The sequence below is a fragment of the Coffea arabica genome, chromosome 11e (genome assembly GCF_036785885.1).
Source record: "Coffea arabica cultivar ET-39 chromosome 11e, Coffea Arabica ET-39 HiFi, whole genome shotgun sequence".
In the NCBI taxonomy this organism is placed as follows: Eukaryota; Viridiplantae; Streptophyta; class Magnoliopsida; order Gentianales; family Rubiaceae; genus Coffea; species Coffea arabica.
In genome coordinates, this window is record NC_092331.1 from 49,249,781 (window position 1) to 49,267,262 (window position 17,482).

A 17,482-nucleotide genomic window follows, 5' to 3' on the forward strand; every position below is an offset into this window, starting at 1 on the left:
AGGGAAAGAAAAGAAAAAAAAATTAGAAAAACTTATTGGAAAAATTGAAAATATATCGAAGGTAATCAATATAGAGGTGCATGTAAAAACCATAGTATGGAAAGAGATGTGATTTTTTTTTAGCATCTCCATATGTTTTTTATTTTTGTCTGTCAACATGTGCCTTTGTATTATGATAGTAGTAATACGGATGGAATTGTGAGCGATGGCCCCAGTGGTAGAAAGAAAGGAGTACTAGAGAATTTTCTATGACATTTAGTTTCCCTCAGGGCTCTGGTTGTTACCCTGTGATAGTGGTAATAGAGGCAACCTTGGTGGTGGTTGTGGAGGTAGAAAAATGGTAGTGTTCGTGAATTTTGGTGGCAGAGAGAATAATATAAGACAACTTTAAAAAAAAAAAGAATGGTAATTTAGAATTTTTATGTGAACTTTGTGACCTTTCAAAGATTTTGTTACCAAAACAATAAATACAAGGGTGGTCCGTGTAATTGTTGAATTTAGAGGGCACTAGGTGAAATCTTCAGAAATCTTAGAAGAGGTTTCAAAAATTTTTCCCTTTTTTATGCACTTTATCCTTGTGACAAATAGAAATACAAGGTATTTACCACATATTTTTGTCGCTTTTAAGTTAGTTTATTTTATTTCTATAAAATTTTTTGAATCTATAATGTACAAATTTTGTGGCAATTTTGAGGAAATGGAGAATGAGTATTTAATGTGAGAGAATAATTAAATTCACAATGTGTTGCGTAAAAAAAAAAAAAAGGTCAGGTTGTGTTTCAAATTAAAGAATTGCATAATGTCTTTGATTTTACAAACTCTCATATTTGTATCAATCACTTAAACATATTGTGATTTAAACCCGCTTTTTATAGGTGAACTCTATTAAAATTACCTTTTACCTCCCAATTGAACATGGACAAAAAAAATACAAAAAAAAAAAAAAAAATACTCAGTTGGGTTGGAAGTCATTGCTCATTAGGGAATGGCAGCAATTGACTTGACGTGATTTGCAGATAAACCACCAACAAATGATGCGGAAAATATTCTGGACTTCCAGGCCTATGAATTTTCGGCTACCGAAATCCGTCACTTGGCCCAAGCTCAACAAGGCTCTACATAATCGTACTGTACAACACTCAACTTCACGGGCCCTAGGCTCTGTGTCAAAACTCCTCAGGTAATCATTTTGTCCTTCTTTTTTTAAAAAAAAAAAAAATTTTTCTGTAGATAAATAGATAAAATGGTAACCCATGTAAATGTTGGATAACGGGCCTCACAAGTAGAAAATTCGTCTAGTTCATGCTAGTTTGTGTAATTATTAGAATCACTGGGAGAGACACACACTCTATGTGTGCGTAAATTTTAGGAAAAAAGTAAATAATGAAAAAGATATAAAATAACAAACTAGTTAGAGCAAAAGAATTGATAATAGAGTATTGGGATTTTTTTAATTGAAGTTAGCGGGAAGACTTTTGGGATATATATAGTAGTAGTGGATAAGTACGGAACTTAGAAGTAGCAGTTATGTCAGCATGGATGGTATGGAGTATGAGATGGCAATATAATACTTCATTATGCAAGGAGAAAATTGGAACAACAAATAATGATAGAATTTTTTTAACACAAATCACAACTATTTGGCAAAAAACTCTTGAAAATACTTGCAAAACCTCTGATATTAAATTGCGCATAATTAGTAACATAATTTTAGAATAATTACATTTTATCAAACAGTGATACAATCTTTGGTTACTAGAAGAAGGGAGAGGGATGGATTGGATGGTAAGAGGGAAGGGAGTACAAATAAGAGATCCTAATTTCAAAACTTTCTACTTATATTAAAATAAAAAAATACAATAAAAATAAAATAAAGTAAGAAAATCTCTAGTTTGATCAAACAATGTTACAATGGCGCAACAGCGTAATTTGTTATGATGGGAAGTTTTAAAGAAGTTGACGGTCTGTTTTTTTCTTCTCTACTTTTGTAGATTGAAAAGCGTATTTTAGGAAAGTCAAAGCAATATTTTGCTAATCTTATTTTGGTTTGTTTATGTAAGCATTAAAATATGAGAGCTAAGTGTGATTCTTGATGCCTATTGCTAACTTTTGCAATTATGTTATACCTCAAAGGGGTTAATTTCATAGAATAATACTTTCGTGTAAAATTCTATGCATCTTTGCACCTATTCAGTGTCATTGATTTGCAGAAAAATGTGAGAAAGTCACTTCAAAGAGCAGCTCTTGAGCTAGTTATGGCAAAAAATTCATCTATCAGAGTTGCCAATCTAATATCTTTGGTTTTGCTGGACATCAACGATGATAGAAGCTGCTTCTGGGAGATATGGACCTTAAGTTCTGTCCAATTCTTTCCTCTAGCCTTGATCAAAGCTACTCTAACTCAGGGTCACAGACAACGGCGATGTTGAAGTTGAGAATTGTTAATATATAGTAAATTTTGAGGTAAATAGGGTCTTAAACTCTGCAATTTATACAAGATATTGGGCAACCCCTTTTTTCTTTTAAATGCGTTTATGAGCATAAAAAACAAGTGGGTTGAAGATGGCAGTGAAATTGTGAAGACAATTTTGGTTAAAGATTGGGAGTCAAATTATGTTCTACTGAATTGTGAAATTTGAGAAATGAAAACAAACAAAGTGAATTCAAGATTGATTTCTGTATTGCTACATATTTTCCTGACAAATCGATAATCCAAAATATAAGAACTATTTTTCTGGAAATCATTTTGCTTTTTTTATTTTTTATTTTTTATTTTTCTGTAAGCGGGAGGACTCGAACCCGAGATCTCTTACTTACACTCCCCCCTGGAAATCATTTTGCTTACCTTAATATTTTCCATTATTAACCAAACCATCAAGAATTTAGCATTTCTAAGGAATTGCAAAGCCAACAGAAAACATGGAGTCAAGCATATGTTTTAATTATTCTGCATAATTTTGTTTAGTTTATGGAAGTCTCTTGTCAGGCAAAACAAAATAATAAAATTTTTTAGGCAAACTATTATAACCTTTATAGACATACAATCCATAGCAAATAAAAGGAGGTCTAATTTTCATATTACATCAGCAGATGCCAAGCAAAACTGAAAAACAGCAGGCACTCAAAATATTATAATCATACAAAATACGGTAAAATTACAACTGCTTCTCAAATCACCTAGAAGAAATTGCTCATCCTGAGAGCCAAACAACAGCAGCAGCAAGCACTTGAATGATTGTGGGCCTAGCAGAAGTATACGAAATTGGCATATGATAACGAGCACATCATACTACATTTAAATTGCCAACAAAAAATGAATAAATCATGGCAAAATTTGATACAAAAACACGATTGTCTGCATGAAACCCTTCACTTTCTTCCCTGAATCGGTGATGACCAAACCTGAAGTAAGCGCTGACGAACAAAATGTTGAAGTAAACAAAAAAAAAGGCATAAACTTAGTATCAAACGTTAAACAATGCGCTAGAATCTCTTCATTTGCTCCGATACCACAAGGAAAAAAATGAAAAAAAAACAACATTTTGTTTATATTTCATCATATACTGATAGAAGCCTGTATTCATAGGCATTTAATTCAAACAATACAATTAATATAAGTAATAGACACATTTTGCTTAGACACTACAATTCAGAAACTAGACAAGGAATGGAGTCAATCAAGAGATTTATTAATTTTTTTGTCACAGTCTATGGATGAGGATGGATTTAGCCATAAACCTCATTTTTAAGGGTCTCTCTTTTTTTTTTTGAATTTCTTGCTCATTAATTTTTGTTGGGGCGGGTGGTGTTTTGAGCCAACTTATTTGCATTTTGGATTAAACCAACTTCAAACCGTCAAATATTCATCCCAAGGACGTAATTAAAATTTGGCTTCTTCGGCAAAATTACTCATATAAATTTGTACGTGTATTGTACGAACATATTTGAAAATTATGGAACTAAAAATATAGATAAATTTACTATAGCTTTCAAAGAATATGCCACTTCTATACCAATCTTAAACTTATTTTAATGTATGAGATGTTAAATTTATTAAAAAAATTTACCATATTATTTAAATATGTATAAATCTGCAATTGTTATATTATATGTTGTTCTTATTTTGTATATAACTCATGACCATGTCATTATCATTAAATTTTAATTTTTTTTAAAAAAATTGAAATATAATTCACGAAGTATAAAACAGGACAAAAATTTATTACGTGTTTCATAGAGTTAATTGAAAAGTATGAGTATTTTTCTAAGTATTTTTGAAATCTAGGAAATGTGGAGTTTTTGGTATGATATGTGAGAACGAGTATTATATAAGCACACTACAAATGCCTGCTAACTAGGACTAAGAGAAAACAAAATGAACAAACTAATATCTTCAAATCATTTACACGTATTACATCCCTTCTTTCTTCAAGTATGCTCCACTAAAAAAAATCAATTCAGATTAATACCCTACCCCTATTTTTTCCCACTAATTGCCCAAATAAATTATTTTGGATATAACAAAATGGTTGATTATTCTAGAATATAATAAGATGTTTCCACCACTTGTAAAACCTACCAAAGAAATCCATATTCTAAATTTCAAATTTTTGTCTACTAAGCATTTCATCATACTAAATGAAAAAATTACTAGGCATTTCATCATACGGAGGGTACTATATTTGTTCATATTACTCTACAATCAAGAATAACATGATAGTTTTTTCTAGTCAATATGATCTTTGTACAAATTGCTATGTATTAGATTAAGAATTAATTTTGTATAAATGAAGTTCCGAGTGAATTTACTTCATTAGACTATATGCTCCTCATTTGCTAAAAAAAAAAAAAATCTCTCAAGGAAAAACATATGGATTTAAGATGTTAGAAGCAGGGGAAAAAAATGAGGTAAAGAACTAGTTTTGTACCACGGAAGTTCACGTACATTAAACATATAATTCAAAAATGTGTTTACACTGTAATCAGGGAAAATAAAAATTATTTGTTACAAAAACTCAAAAGATTGAGCCCCTAAAACTCCCGCTCAATACCCAAGTATTCCCATATATATATATATATATATATATATATATATATATATATATATATATATATATATATATATATATATATATTAAATCCATCCCGCCCAAATTACCTTTGGTCATGGACAGCCCATTGAAGTTTGGGATCATTTGCCACCATTTCCCTCATTCATTTGTGCATTAGCTCAATAGATATATTAGAGAGTGAACCCAAATGCAACTCTTCCATCAGTTTTACTTTACATGGCCTGTGGTATCTGAATCGCATGAAATGAAAAACTGTGAAGTTTCTGTGTTGTGATAATGGAGTTATTTACTTCAAAAATTGAGGGAGGATTCAAATTCAATTTTGGAAAACATCGATCCCCGGATTAACGGAGTGTTCTCAACTCTGTTAAGGTAGCTCCTTTGGGGTAAAATCGGATTAACGGAGTGTTTTCCGAAAATTTTTTCATTTGTAAATTCAAAATTGAGTAACTAGTTCAAGAATAATATTATATTCTTCAGGCATGCATTTCTGAGATCAAGAATCAAATTTCATTTGAGAAAAATATGCATACAAACTGAGAATTTGGAAAAAAATAAATAAATAAATGCACACTGAACCTTCAAGTTTGGACTTTGAAAGGTGTTATCCACGCGTTAGTAATTTGACTAACTTCATCTTTTGTGCTTCATACACTTCAATGCTTTTTTTTTCTTTTGCAGATGCTCTATTCTATGTCTTATTGAACCAGAACAAGTTTGACGGGGGAAAGTGTCAATCACAGCCCAATTACGTTAATTCATCTATACTCACACACTAATAACCCACCCAAAACAGCCCACTAATTTTAAATAGATTTAAATTTTCATTGTAAACTTAACACCTTAAAGGAACTGAAGGCAGTAGCGTGTGCTTACTAAACCTGTTTATTGACTAAAGGTACATTAATCTGTGGTTAAGGTTGAGATGGGGGCAAAATCCCTTATTTTCTGAAAAATTTTTCCATTGGCAAACTCACGATTGAGAAACTAACTCAAGAATAAAAATCATATGCTATAGGCATGCATTTCTAAGATCAAGAACCAAATTTCATTTGAGAAAGTTATGCATACAGACTGAGAATTTAGAAAAAAAAAAAAAAGAAAGAAAGAAAAGAAATGCTCTGATCTATGTTTTACTTAACCAGAGCAAGTTTGATGGAGCCAACTATAAAAAGGAAACCTAAATCGATTTCGAGGAATTGAGCTATTTCATACTATTTCGAGGAATTGAGCTATTTCATACTATTTCGAGGAATTGAGCTATTTCATGATATGATTTGATACAAATGTAATAAGCATTAGAAAGGAAAAGGTTAACGAGAGCCCATGAAATAAAAGGAAAAGCTAGCAAGCTTTTCAATTAATGTTGAAAGCTGCATACCAATTAATGTTGAAAGCTGCAGAGAGTTGTCTTTTAACTTCTCTTCTCTTAGAGGAACTTGGGTTCCCATCAATCCAGTAACCAGTGCAAACTTCGGGGATATGAGAAATTATCTGATAATCTTCGCTTTGTTTATCCAAATTCTGTACTTTGTGCATTAGCTCATCAGACATATCAAAGAACCCAAGAAATTGAAGTCCGGTCAAGTTTTGGATGCCCGAAGGCAACTCCTGCATCAGTTTACAACCAACTAATTGCAGATTTCTGAGACTAGGCATTGATTCCTCTTCCACTCTCACCCATTTCAGTCTTGTTAATCGCACAAGCTCTAAGCGCTGGAGTTTTTGAAATCCTCCAGCCTCGAAACACAGTGTCTCCCCTTCATAAGCACGATAGAGAGAAAGTGATATCAGATTGGGCAAATGTCCGAGGGAGCCTATTACATTCTCATCTTCTCTCAACCTATTGTTAAACAACTGTAAGATTCTCAAGGATTGAAGTGATGTCACCCATTGCGGCACTCTCTCCAAACGCCCCTTCAACCACAGAAATGTGAGGAATTCAAGCTTTGGAGAGACGGAATGTTGGAGATCAAGGGTCTCATCTTCTTCAATACAGGAGATGGACAACCGTCGAAGGTAGGTCAGCCTCAAGAGGGAGGAGAGCAACTCCTTTCCATCTTCTCTTCTCAGCCCTGCGATGTCTAATAGTCGCAATTGCGTTAGGTTTCCAACCTCTCTTACTATTTTATCACTGTCTGCTTCTATACCATACAGCTCCTCCAAACAAATAAGCTTTCCAATTCCAAGTGGACATTTACAGCCCCAAACTGCATAGTCATTTGAATAATCACTCCATCCGCCTAAGCTAAGAGAACGGAGTTTTCTTAGCTTTAGAATTTCCACAGGCAACTCTGTTACATTGGTTCCTACCAGATTTATAGCTTCAAGGTTTTGAAGCTTCCCAATAGATTTTGGAATAATTTTAACTCCAGTTCCACGGAGATTAAGATACCTGAGAAGAAATAGTTTGAAGACTTGCTTTGGGATGCTGTCCAATTCAGCTCCATCCAAATCCAACACCTTTAACAACTTGGGATCACCACTTAAGAACTTGGATAAAAATGTAGTTGTGAGATGATCTTCATACCCAAATATTACCACAGACCGAAGACACTTTAAGCCACTAAATTCTTGTGGATTATCAGTGAAGTTATGGATTGCTAGGTGTCGAACTTTTTCAGGCCATCTTGCGTAATATCTGGTGGCTCCAGTCGTGAAGTTCTGCTCTTTGGATTTTGAAACAATGATTTCACGCAGAAAATCGTGAAGACCACATGTATCCAATCTGCCATCGGCCAAGGTGGATTTAACTTGAATTAAGCTTCTGTTGATGAGTTCTTTCATATATCTCATAGCAATATCAGTGGATGTTATTCTTTCTTTCTCTTCTACAAATCCTAGTGCGATCCATTTCAGAAGTATATCATCCACATCAATTGGATAATCTTCAGGGTAGATGCTTAGATACAATAGGCAGCTTTTAAGATAGTGAGGCAAATCATTGTAGCTAAGTAAGAGTACCCTTTTGATCCTGTCAAGCTTACCACTGCCATCTGCCTCGCCACCAAAACCATGAAGAATCATCTCCCATTCATCTGTCTTTTCCTTATCCTTCAGAGCCAAAACACCACCTATTGCAACAATTGCAAGCGGTAGGCCCTCACATTTTTTCAGTATTTTTTTAGCAATTTCTTCTAGATTTGGATGACAGTCATTGCTCTGAAATGTTCTATTGCAAAACAGAGTCCAAGACTCTTTATCAGAAAGAGGCTCCATCTTATAGACGAAGTTGAGAGATCCTAGACAGGACGCAGAAGCTACATCAGCTACTCGTGTTGTCAATACAACACGGCTAACAATATTGCAGTCAGGCAATACACATTTGATAGCTTCCCAGGCAGCTATACTCCACACATCATCAAGGACAAGAATGTACCTTCTTTTTCGGAGGAAGTTTCTGACAAATTCACTCAGCATAATATCATCCATGGATTCCACTTCGGGAGGGACCGGCTGTCTGATTTCGTCGTACAACTGTTGGATCAGGTTCTTGATGATGCCCCTGAACTGAAAATTTTGAGAAATAGTTATCCAGGCATGGCTCTGAAATTGTTTCTTCACTGCAGCGTCATCGTAGACCTTTTTCACCAGGGTAGTCTTGCCGAGTCCCCCCATTCCCGCAACCGAAACTACTTTCAATTGGGAATGGTCATCAAGGATTTTTTAGATGAGCTCTGCTTTTGGCTCACCAATCCCAACAAGTTGAGCTTCTTCAATGAAGAGTGATTGAGCACGAATGCCAAAATTAGCATTTGCGTGACCGGAAGAGCTGAAGCCTCTGTTTTGAGTACCATATTGGGACTGGTACGTCTGATGCCTTTCTGAAATCTCTCCAACTCTGGCCTTGATGTCTTTTATCTCCGAAGAAATTTGATGGCGAGCTTTTAGATTCTTTATTGAGTTATAGATCTTTCCAACCTTGCCATAGAATCCATCCATGTAACCACGAGCAAAGCGGAAGGTAAAATCATCGAGAACATCCTCTGTATCATAAGCCCTTCCTTTCACCATATTCTTCACGGAATGAGTTGAGTGGCTTACCATTGTTTCCGCCGTCCGACGAATGCCCTTCCTTTCACTGCTGCAACTTTTATAATTCGAAGGTGTTCCACTTTCATGCATCAGCGATACTACATTTTCGCTTTCTCCTTCGCTATCCCACTGCATATCCGAAGCATCTATTTCGGCCGCCAGCTCCATAACAAATCCCTATCTTCTGCTATTTCTCCTGCTCCGGTTTTGGCGCTTCTTCCTTTCTAATACGCCTACACTGTTTAGCTTATCCTGTAAGCTTCGCGCCTTCTTTCCCTCCCGTACTTTCGCGTACAAACCCTCACTTTGCCAGTTACTTAATTTCGCCCCCTCCACATTTCACGTGCGCACATGGAGTCCCCTTCAACGCCCAATAGCTCTTCTGGTTACAAGTCACAAAAGCCCTTTCCACGTGCCCATCCAACACACTTCCCCTACCGTTTGTGGCCACAAATGCTTGAATGTCTTTTCCCTTAACTTTCCACACCTCTGTTTTGACATCTAAACATACTGCAGCAACATCCGAGAAACAATTGCAGATCGATTTCTCTCGCTCTTTTCTAACACTCTCGGTTGACCGATTCCCAACGCAAGAATTGACGGCCCTTGTCAACTGCGTTCGCATGGCCTGTTCACTAATGGGGAACTAAACCCCTAATTCTAGTCAAGGGGACAACTGACGATTTGGTTCGGCAATTACTGTGAGATCTAAACCGTTTTTAATTATTTTCTTCATTTATTGATATTCATATGTTCCCTGATTTTCATTGTTATAGCCTTGTGTATGATTGATTAGTGCGCAATAATTAATTATTCACATAGGCTATTTTGCTATATAGGGGTAATTGAATTCGTAATTGTTCGTTATCTCTATCCCAGTAGCAACTGACATAATTGGATTTGTGTCAGGGGAATATTTGACCTAGCTTAAATAAACCCTCGTAGCGTGTTTGTTAGTTAGGATTGGGCCTTTCTAATTAATAATGCAATCTAAGAATTAAATCCTACGGTCGTACCTAGGGTTGTTTTTGGGTTAGAGAAATAGCTAACGGTCGTACCTTAGCTATCGATAAATTAAGGAAAGGTTGGTTGTTTATCGCGTGCATGACAACTGTAACTAATCTGTTGATAAATGTTGGAATTATTTCTGCATCAATGATCAGTGCATGAACCATTTCTGAAGTGTACCCTTGGCTAGAGTTTCTCCAATTATTTCTTTAAATTAATTATTTTCTGCAATTACTTTATTTTTGGCATTTGATACCAAAACCCCCCCATTAATCTTGATTTGAAAAGAAACAAAATATCTTGCTAGTCCCTGAGGAGACAACCCTGCTTGCCACTGTCTGCTAGTTAGTAAATTTAGTCAGATAATTAATTCGGGTATATCGGGTTAAGCAAACTCTTCGGGAACAGGGTGAATCAAGTAACCCATCGCACACCTAGAGTCCCTGCTCCAGTACCTAAAATTAATTATTGGCTACTTTTGGTGGTAGTTAGGTTCTATTTATTATTATTGCACAGGTTCGGCACCTGTCACTGTGCAATCAAGATTAACATGATAGTTTTTTTCTAGCCAATAAGATCTTTGTACAAATTGCTATGTATTAGATTAAGAATTAATTTTGTATAAATGAAGTTCCGAGCGAATTTACTTCATTAGACTAAATGGTCCTCATTTGCTTAAAAAAAAAAAAATTTCTCAAGGAAAAACATATGGATTTAAGATGTTATGAGTAGGGGGAAAATGTGGTAAACAAGTAGTGTTGTACCATGAAAGTCACGTACATTAAACATATAATTCAAAAATGTGTTTACTCAGGAAAAATAAAATTATTTGTTACAAAAATTCAAAAGATTGGGTCTTTAAGACTTCCGCTCAATACCCAAGTATTCCCATATATATTAAATCCATCCCGCCCAAAAAAAAAAACTACCTGCAAATCTACAAATTAAATGAAGAGCCGCCCCCCGGGGGGGGATTTGTCTGCAAGAATAGGTAATATTGCTTATATGCATGAAATAATAAGAAGAAGTTTATTAAAAAAATATGTTACTATAAAAACAGGGAATGAGTAGTTAATCCAAGAAGAGTAAAAAAAAAACATCTTATGATAGCTGCATCCCCCTAACATACTTATTTAGCCTAGTTTGACTTTGTAAAAGCCGCTAATACTGCCCATATGCGAGAATTCTTCCCCCAACCCACCTTTAGCAAAAGTATTCTGTGCACCCAGTTTGCTACAAATAGTTTATGTGAGAGGTATGTATCTGAGAAGGTTTTGGCTTCTTAATGGAAGAGATGATTTCAAGGCAAGATTGCAAGTTACAAAGAATTGCTGGAGAAAACTTGTGCAATCCAAAATATTAGCAGCGGACAAAAGATGAAATGGGATTTCCCTTGCAAAAACGAATAGATAGCTGTGTTTCATTGGACAACTAGCTGTTAGAATGAATGAACACAATGTACTCTAAAAAAGTTGTACAAGTTTTAAGTAATTGTGTTATTTCAATTGTCTACTCTGTCTTTCAACAGCCCCATATTGATGTATGGTGTGTGAACTGGAGAAGAACAATAAACTATTCTTTTCTTAATCACAAAGTGATGAAAGAATCAGAAAGATATTGTAATTTGGTACTTACAAAAAAACATGTAGATATTATGGTGTCTTAACTTCCCTGTTAAGGTAGATAGTGAAGCAGAATATCTTGGATCACACACTACATTACAGAAATCATGTTTAAAAAATAAGTATCAAAATGCACTAAGATAGAGGACATATTGCTCATTAATTAACTTGGATATCAAACAAAAGTATGATTGTGCAGAGAGGATTAAAACATAAAACCCAAAAAACAAGGAACTTAAACCATGTACCAATTTTGATCTGTAGTCGGTTTGGCAGAGAACTTGAGTCGGTTTGGTATGTAGTAAACTTATCACAGCCTGATTTATGGCTTGGGAGGATTGTATTTTCACCTTACTGAAGATGGTTCTAATTATGTCATGAAGCCTGATGATGAAGAGGATCACACGATTTACTTCAACGACACCTCCAAGCCCCATATAGAAAGGAAATCAGTTGCGAATGAGTTTGGATAGTGTTTTGTGATATCAAAACACTATCAGTTAAATTTTATTTGAGAAAAATATACATACAAACTAAGAATATAGAAAGAAAAAAAAAGGAACACTGAACCTTCAGTTTGGACTTTGGACTTTGAAAGGTGTTATCGAAGCTTTACTAATTTGACAAACTTCATCTTGTTATCGAAGATCTGTTCTATGTCTTGCTGAACAAATTTGAAAAAATTTGATGGAGTTAACTGGAAAAAGAAAATCTAAATCCATACTTGTACATACGCATATTTTGAGGAATTGAGGTTGATTGTTACTATTTCAATATTAAGTCAATGGTCTTATTTTTTTTTTTATCATGTTTTTTTATTGCAACTTTTTGTGTGATAGAGAAAACCTATGCATGACTACAACTTTTTATTGCAACTTTTATCATGTAAGGTGACTGTAATTTCACTTCACTAGAAAGGAATAAGTTGTAAATAAGCTAAAAAAAAAAAGTTGTAAATAAGCTTGAATAGTGTTTTATGATATTATTTTGCATGTTTCTATTGACATATGAGTCAAGTAATATATTTTACAAGTTTTCTTGCATTATGTTTCTATTCTAGGAACTGATGGCACTAGCATGTGCTTACTAAACCTGTTTATTGACTAAAGGCACATTAATCTGTGGTTAAGGTTGAGATGGGCAAAATCCCCCTTATTTTCTGAAAAATTTTTCCATTTGCAAATTCACGATTTAGAAACTAGCTCAAGAATAAAAATCATATGCTATAGGCATGCATTTCTAAGATCAAGAACCAAATTTCATTCAAAAGTTGTTATACTAATTTCACTAACTGCTTCATACACTTTCAAATTAACTTAATGAAGACTGCCTTCTCTTTTCTGTAGTAGGTGCTCTGATCTATGTTTTACTTAACCAGAGCAAGTTTGATGGGGCCAACTATAAAAAGGATATCTAAATCCATATATATGAACACACACTATGTTCGAGGAATTGAGCTATTTCATGATATGATTTGATACAAATGTAATAAGCTAGTAAGCAACCTGAGACTTATAGAAGAGATGAGTTGACTGAATATCAGTTAATGTTGAAAGCTGCAAAGAGTTGTCTCTTAGCTTCTCTTCTCTCAGAGGAACGTGCCTTCCCACCGATCATCAATCCAGTGACCAATGACAACTTGAGGGATATGAGAAATTGTCTGATAATCTTCACTCCGCTTATCCAAATTCTGTACTTTGTGCATTAACTCATCAGACATTTCATAAAACCCAAGATATTCAAGTCTGGTCAAGTTTTGGATGCCCGAAGGCAACTCCTGCATCAGTTTGCAACCACCTAAGCGCAGTTTTCTGAGACTAGGCATTGATTCCTCTTCCACTCGCACCCATTTCAGTCTTGTTAATTGCCCGAGCTCTAAGTCCTGGAGTTTTCGAAATCCTCCAACCTTAAAACATATTGTCTCCCCTTCATAAGCACGATAGAGAATAAGTGATACCAGATTGGGCAAATGTCCGAGGGAGCCCATTGCATTCTCATCTTCTCCCAACCTACTATTGTCCAATACTAAGGTTCTCAAGGATTGAAGTGATGTCACCCATTGCGGTACTCTCTCTAAACGCCCCTTCAATCTCAGAAATGTGAGGAATTCAAGCTTTGGAGAGACGGAATGTTGGAGATCAAGGGTCTCATCTTCTTCAATACAGGAGATGGACAACTCTCGAAGGTAGGTCAGCCTCAAGAGGGAGGAGAGCAACTCCTGTCCATCTTCTCTTCTCAGCTTTGTAATGGATAATCCTCGCAATTGCGTTAGCTTTCCAACCTCCATTACTACTTTATCACTGTCTGCTTCTATACCATACAGCTCCTCCAAACAAATAAGCTTTCCAATTCCAAGTGGACATTTACAGCCCCAAACTGCATTGTCATTTGAATAATCACCCCATCCGCCTAACAAAAGAGAACGGAGTTTTCTTAGATTTAGAATTTCTGCAGGCAACTCTGTTACATTGGTTCCTACCAGATTTATAGCTTCAAGGTTTTGAAGCTTCCCAATAGATTTTGGAATAATTTTAACTCCAGTTCTTGCAAGATTAAGATACTTGAGATGAAATAGTTTGAAGACTTGCTTTGGGATGCTCTCCAATTCAGCTCCATCCAAATCCAACACCTTTAGCAACTTAGGACCACCGCTTAAGAACTTGGATAAAAATGTAGTTGTGAGAGGATCTTCATACCCAAATATTACCACAGACCGAAGACACTTTAAGCTACTAAATTCTTGTGGATTATCAGTGAAGTTGTGGATTGCTAGGTGTCGAACTTTTTCAGGCCATCTTGTGTAATATTTGGTGGCTACAGTCATGAAGCCCTGCTCTTTAGATTTTGAAACAAGGATTTCACGCACAAAATCGTGGAGACCACATGTATCCAATGTGCCATCGGTCGATGTGGATTTAACTTGGATTAAGCTTCTGTTGATGAGTTCTTTCATATAACTCATAGCAATATCGGTGGATGTTATTCTTATTTTCTCTTCTACAAATCCTAGTGCAATCCATTTCAGAAGTATATCACCCACATCAATTGGATAATCTTCAGGGTAGATGCTTAGATATAATAGGCAGCTTTTAAGATAGTGAGGCAAGTCATTGTAACTAAGTAAGAGCACCCTTTTGATTCTGTCAAACTTACCACTGCCATCTACCTCGCCACCAAAACCATGAAGAATTATCTCCCATTCATCTGTCTTTTCCATGTCCTTCAGAGCCAAAACACCACCTATTGCAACAATTGCAAGTGGTAGGCCCTCACATTTTTTCAGTATTTTTTTAGCAACTTCTTCTAGATTTGGAGGACAGTCATTGCACTGAAATGTTCGATTGCAAAACAGAGTCCAAGACTCTTTATCAGAAAGAGGCTCCATCTTATAGACGGCGTCAAGTGATCCTAAACAGGACGCAGAAGCTACATCGGCTATTCGTGTTGTCAATACAACACGACTAGCAATAGTGCTGTCAGGTAATACGCATTTGATAGCTTCCCAGGCATCTATACTCCACACATCATCAAGGACAAGAATGTACCTTCTTTCTTGGAGGAAGTCTTTGACAAATTCACTCAGCGTAAGAACATCCATGGATTCCACTTGGGGAGGGATTGGCTGTCTGATTTCGTTGTACAATTGTTGGATCAGGTTCTTGATGATGTCACTGAACTGAAAATTTTGAGAAACAGTTATCCAGGCATGGCTCTGAAATTGTTTCTTCACTGCAACGTCATCATAGACTTTTTTCACCAGGGTAGTCTTCCCGAGTCCCCCCATTCCCACAACTGAAACTACTTTCAATTGGGAATGGTCATCAAGGATTTTTGAGATGAGCTCTGCTTTTGGTTTATCAATCCCAACAAGTTGAGCTTCTTCAATGAAGAGTGATTGAGCACGAATGTCAAAATCAGCATTTGCCTGTCGGGAAGAGCTGAAGCCTCTTTCTTGAGTACCATATAGGGCTTGGTACCTCTGATGCCTTGCTGAAATCTCTCCAACTCTGGCCTTGATGTCTTTTATCTCCAAAGAAATTTGATGGCGAGCTTTCAGATTCTTTATTGAGTTATAGATCTTTCCAGCCTTGCCACAGAATCCGTCCTTGTAGCCACGAGCAAAGCGGAAGGTAAAATCATCGAGAACATCCTCTGTATCATAAGCAACTTCTCGAACCTGCTTTAGCCATTCTTGGAGTTGAGAATCATTGTCTTCCTTTGCTTCAGCTTCTCTGAGGAAAGACTTCATGCTCCCGAGTTCATCTTTGATGAATTGAACATCTGATTTAAGCCCCCCCAAAAGTGTGATCTCTTGGGAAAGCAAGGTTGAGAGCTGGTTAATCAAAAAACCTACAACACTCTCTGCCATAATGCCAAGTCAAATTTCTCAAGAATCAGTTTTCTTATCAAAAAAATTTTGAGAGTTGTTCCAAATTTCAGAAACTATGCTGTTTTTCTTTTTCTTTCTTTCTTCTGTAGTATAGAGGATGCGGTTTATATGAGCTAGCAAATTCTAGAATTATATGAATTTGAAAGAATAGCTGTTCAAGAATGATATGAATTTGAGAACGTATGCTTTTTTTTCCCTTTGTGGTATAAACAAGGAGTTTTATTTGGCATTTTGGTAGTACATATCAAAAGTTATTGTGGTCAAAAAGTGAAATGTCAGTCTACTCAAAAGAAAAAGTATAGAGAGCATAACCTAAAAAAATAGGTAAAGAATAACTATTCTCTTGGGCTAAGAAAGGCATAGAGAAAATTTTGGATTTCTTTTGATTGTTTAAATTGGAAAGGAAGGCATTTGTCATGTGGAATCTAACAATCTTCAGATAATGTTCAGCTCCCTTCTAATGTTTTCTTAATTTGCTCCAAAAAGAAATGGCTAGCTATGATTCTAAGTAAAACTAATGGATAGGAAAAAAAATATATGTTGTCCCTAAGATCCAACTTACTTTGGTATGGATGATAATCACGTAAAGGTAAAGGCCTTGATTTGTCTCTTATGCCCGAAGATCGTTCTTGAAATTGACACTTTGGTAAAACATGCAAAGTAACATAAATTCATTGTAACGAAACAAAGAAAGATTTGCCTACCTGCAACGAAAGCATATTGAGCATAACCTAAGAAATGGGCCAAGTTTATTAGAATACACATATTCTCATGCTAAGAAAGGCAATGATAAAATTTTGATTAGTTAAGTTGGAAAGCAAGGTATTTGTCATAGTCAGTCTAACAATATTCTTGAGAAATGCTCAACTCCGCTTCTAAGTTGTTTTTTATTGGCTTCCAAATGTGTAGCTAATATGCTAAATAAAACCGGCTGAAAAGAAAAAGTTGACATGAAAAAGACGATCTACAAATTATAAGGATTTTAACATGATAATAACCACATCATATTTCATTTCAAATGCCAATGGAGATTGGAAACTGAAATATTTGGAGTGTATTTAGTAAAACACCTATAGGCAGTTGCAGAAAAACTTGTATACAAGAACGTGCTTTTTTTGCAGAAAGTCCCCCCCCTCTCTATTTCATATATAATCACATAACCATATAAATCTATATAGTTTTATATAAAATGGAAATTGAGAAGAAAATAACTCCAATCATAACAAATGACCTAAACGCGCTCCAGGGACGCGTGTAATGAAGTTATAATACTTACTTAATCCTTCTATTATTTCATATATATCTACAAAATTCCCCAATAATTTTATGAAAAGTTGTTCCTCCCCTTTTCCCCC

At 35.4% G+C, this 17,482-nt stretch overlaps 2 protein-coding genes across 2 annotated transcripts; both read right to left on the reverse strand.

Moving 5' to 3' along the window:
- Positions 1-6,428: 6,428 nt before the first annotated feature.
- LOC140021622 (disease resistance protein RPM1-like) lies at positions 6,429-8,693 on the reverse strand. The gene has a single exon (XM_072072894.1). The coding sequence runs from the start codon at positions 8,688-8,690 to the stop codon at positions 6,429-6,431; it is 2,262 nt and encodes a 753-aa protein (XP_071928995.1). The 5' UTR covers positions 8,691-8,693.
- A 4,376-nt stretch (positions 8,694-13,069) lies between these two features.
- LOC140021082 (disease resistance protein RPM1-like) lies at positions 13,070-16,420 on the reverse strand. Its single transcript, XM_072071812.1, has one exon. It carries the CDS (start codon positions 16,104-16,106, stop codon positions 13,326-13,328), a length of 2,781 nt encoding a protein of 926 aa, XP_071927913.1. The 5' UTR covers positions 16,107-16,420; the 3' UTR covers positions 13,070-13,325.
- Between the last annotated feature and the right edge of the window lie 1,062 nt (positions 16,421-17,482).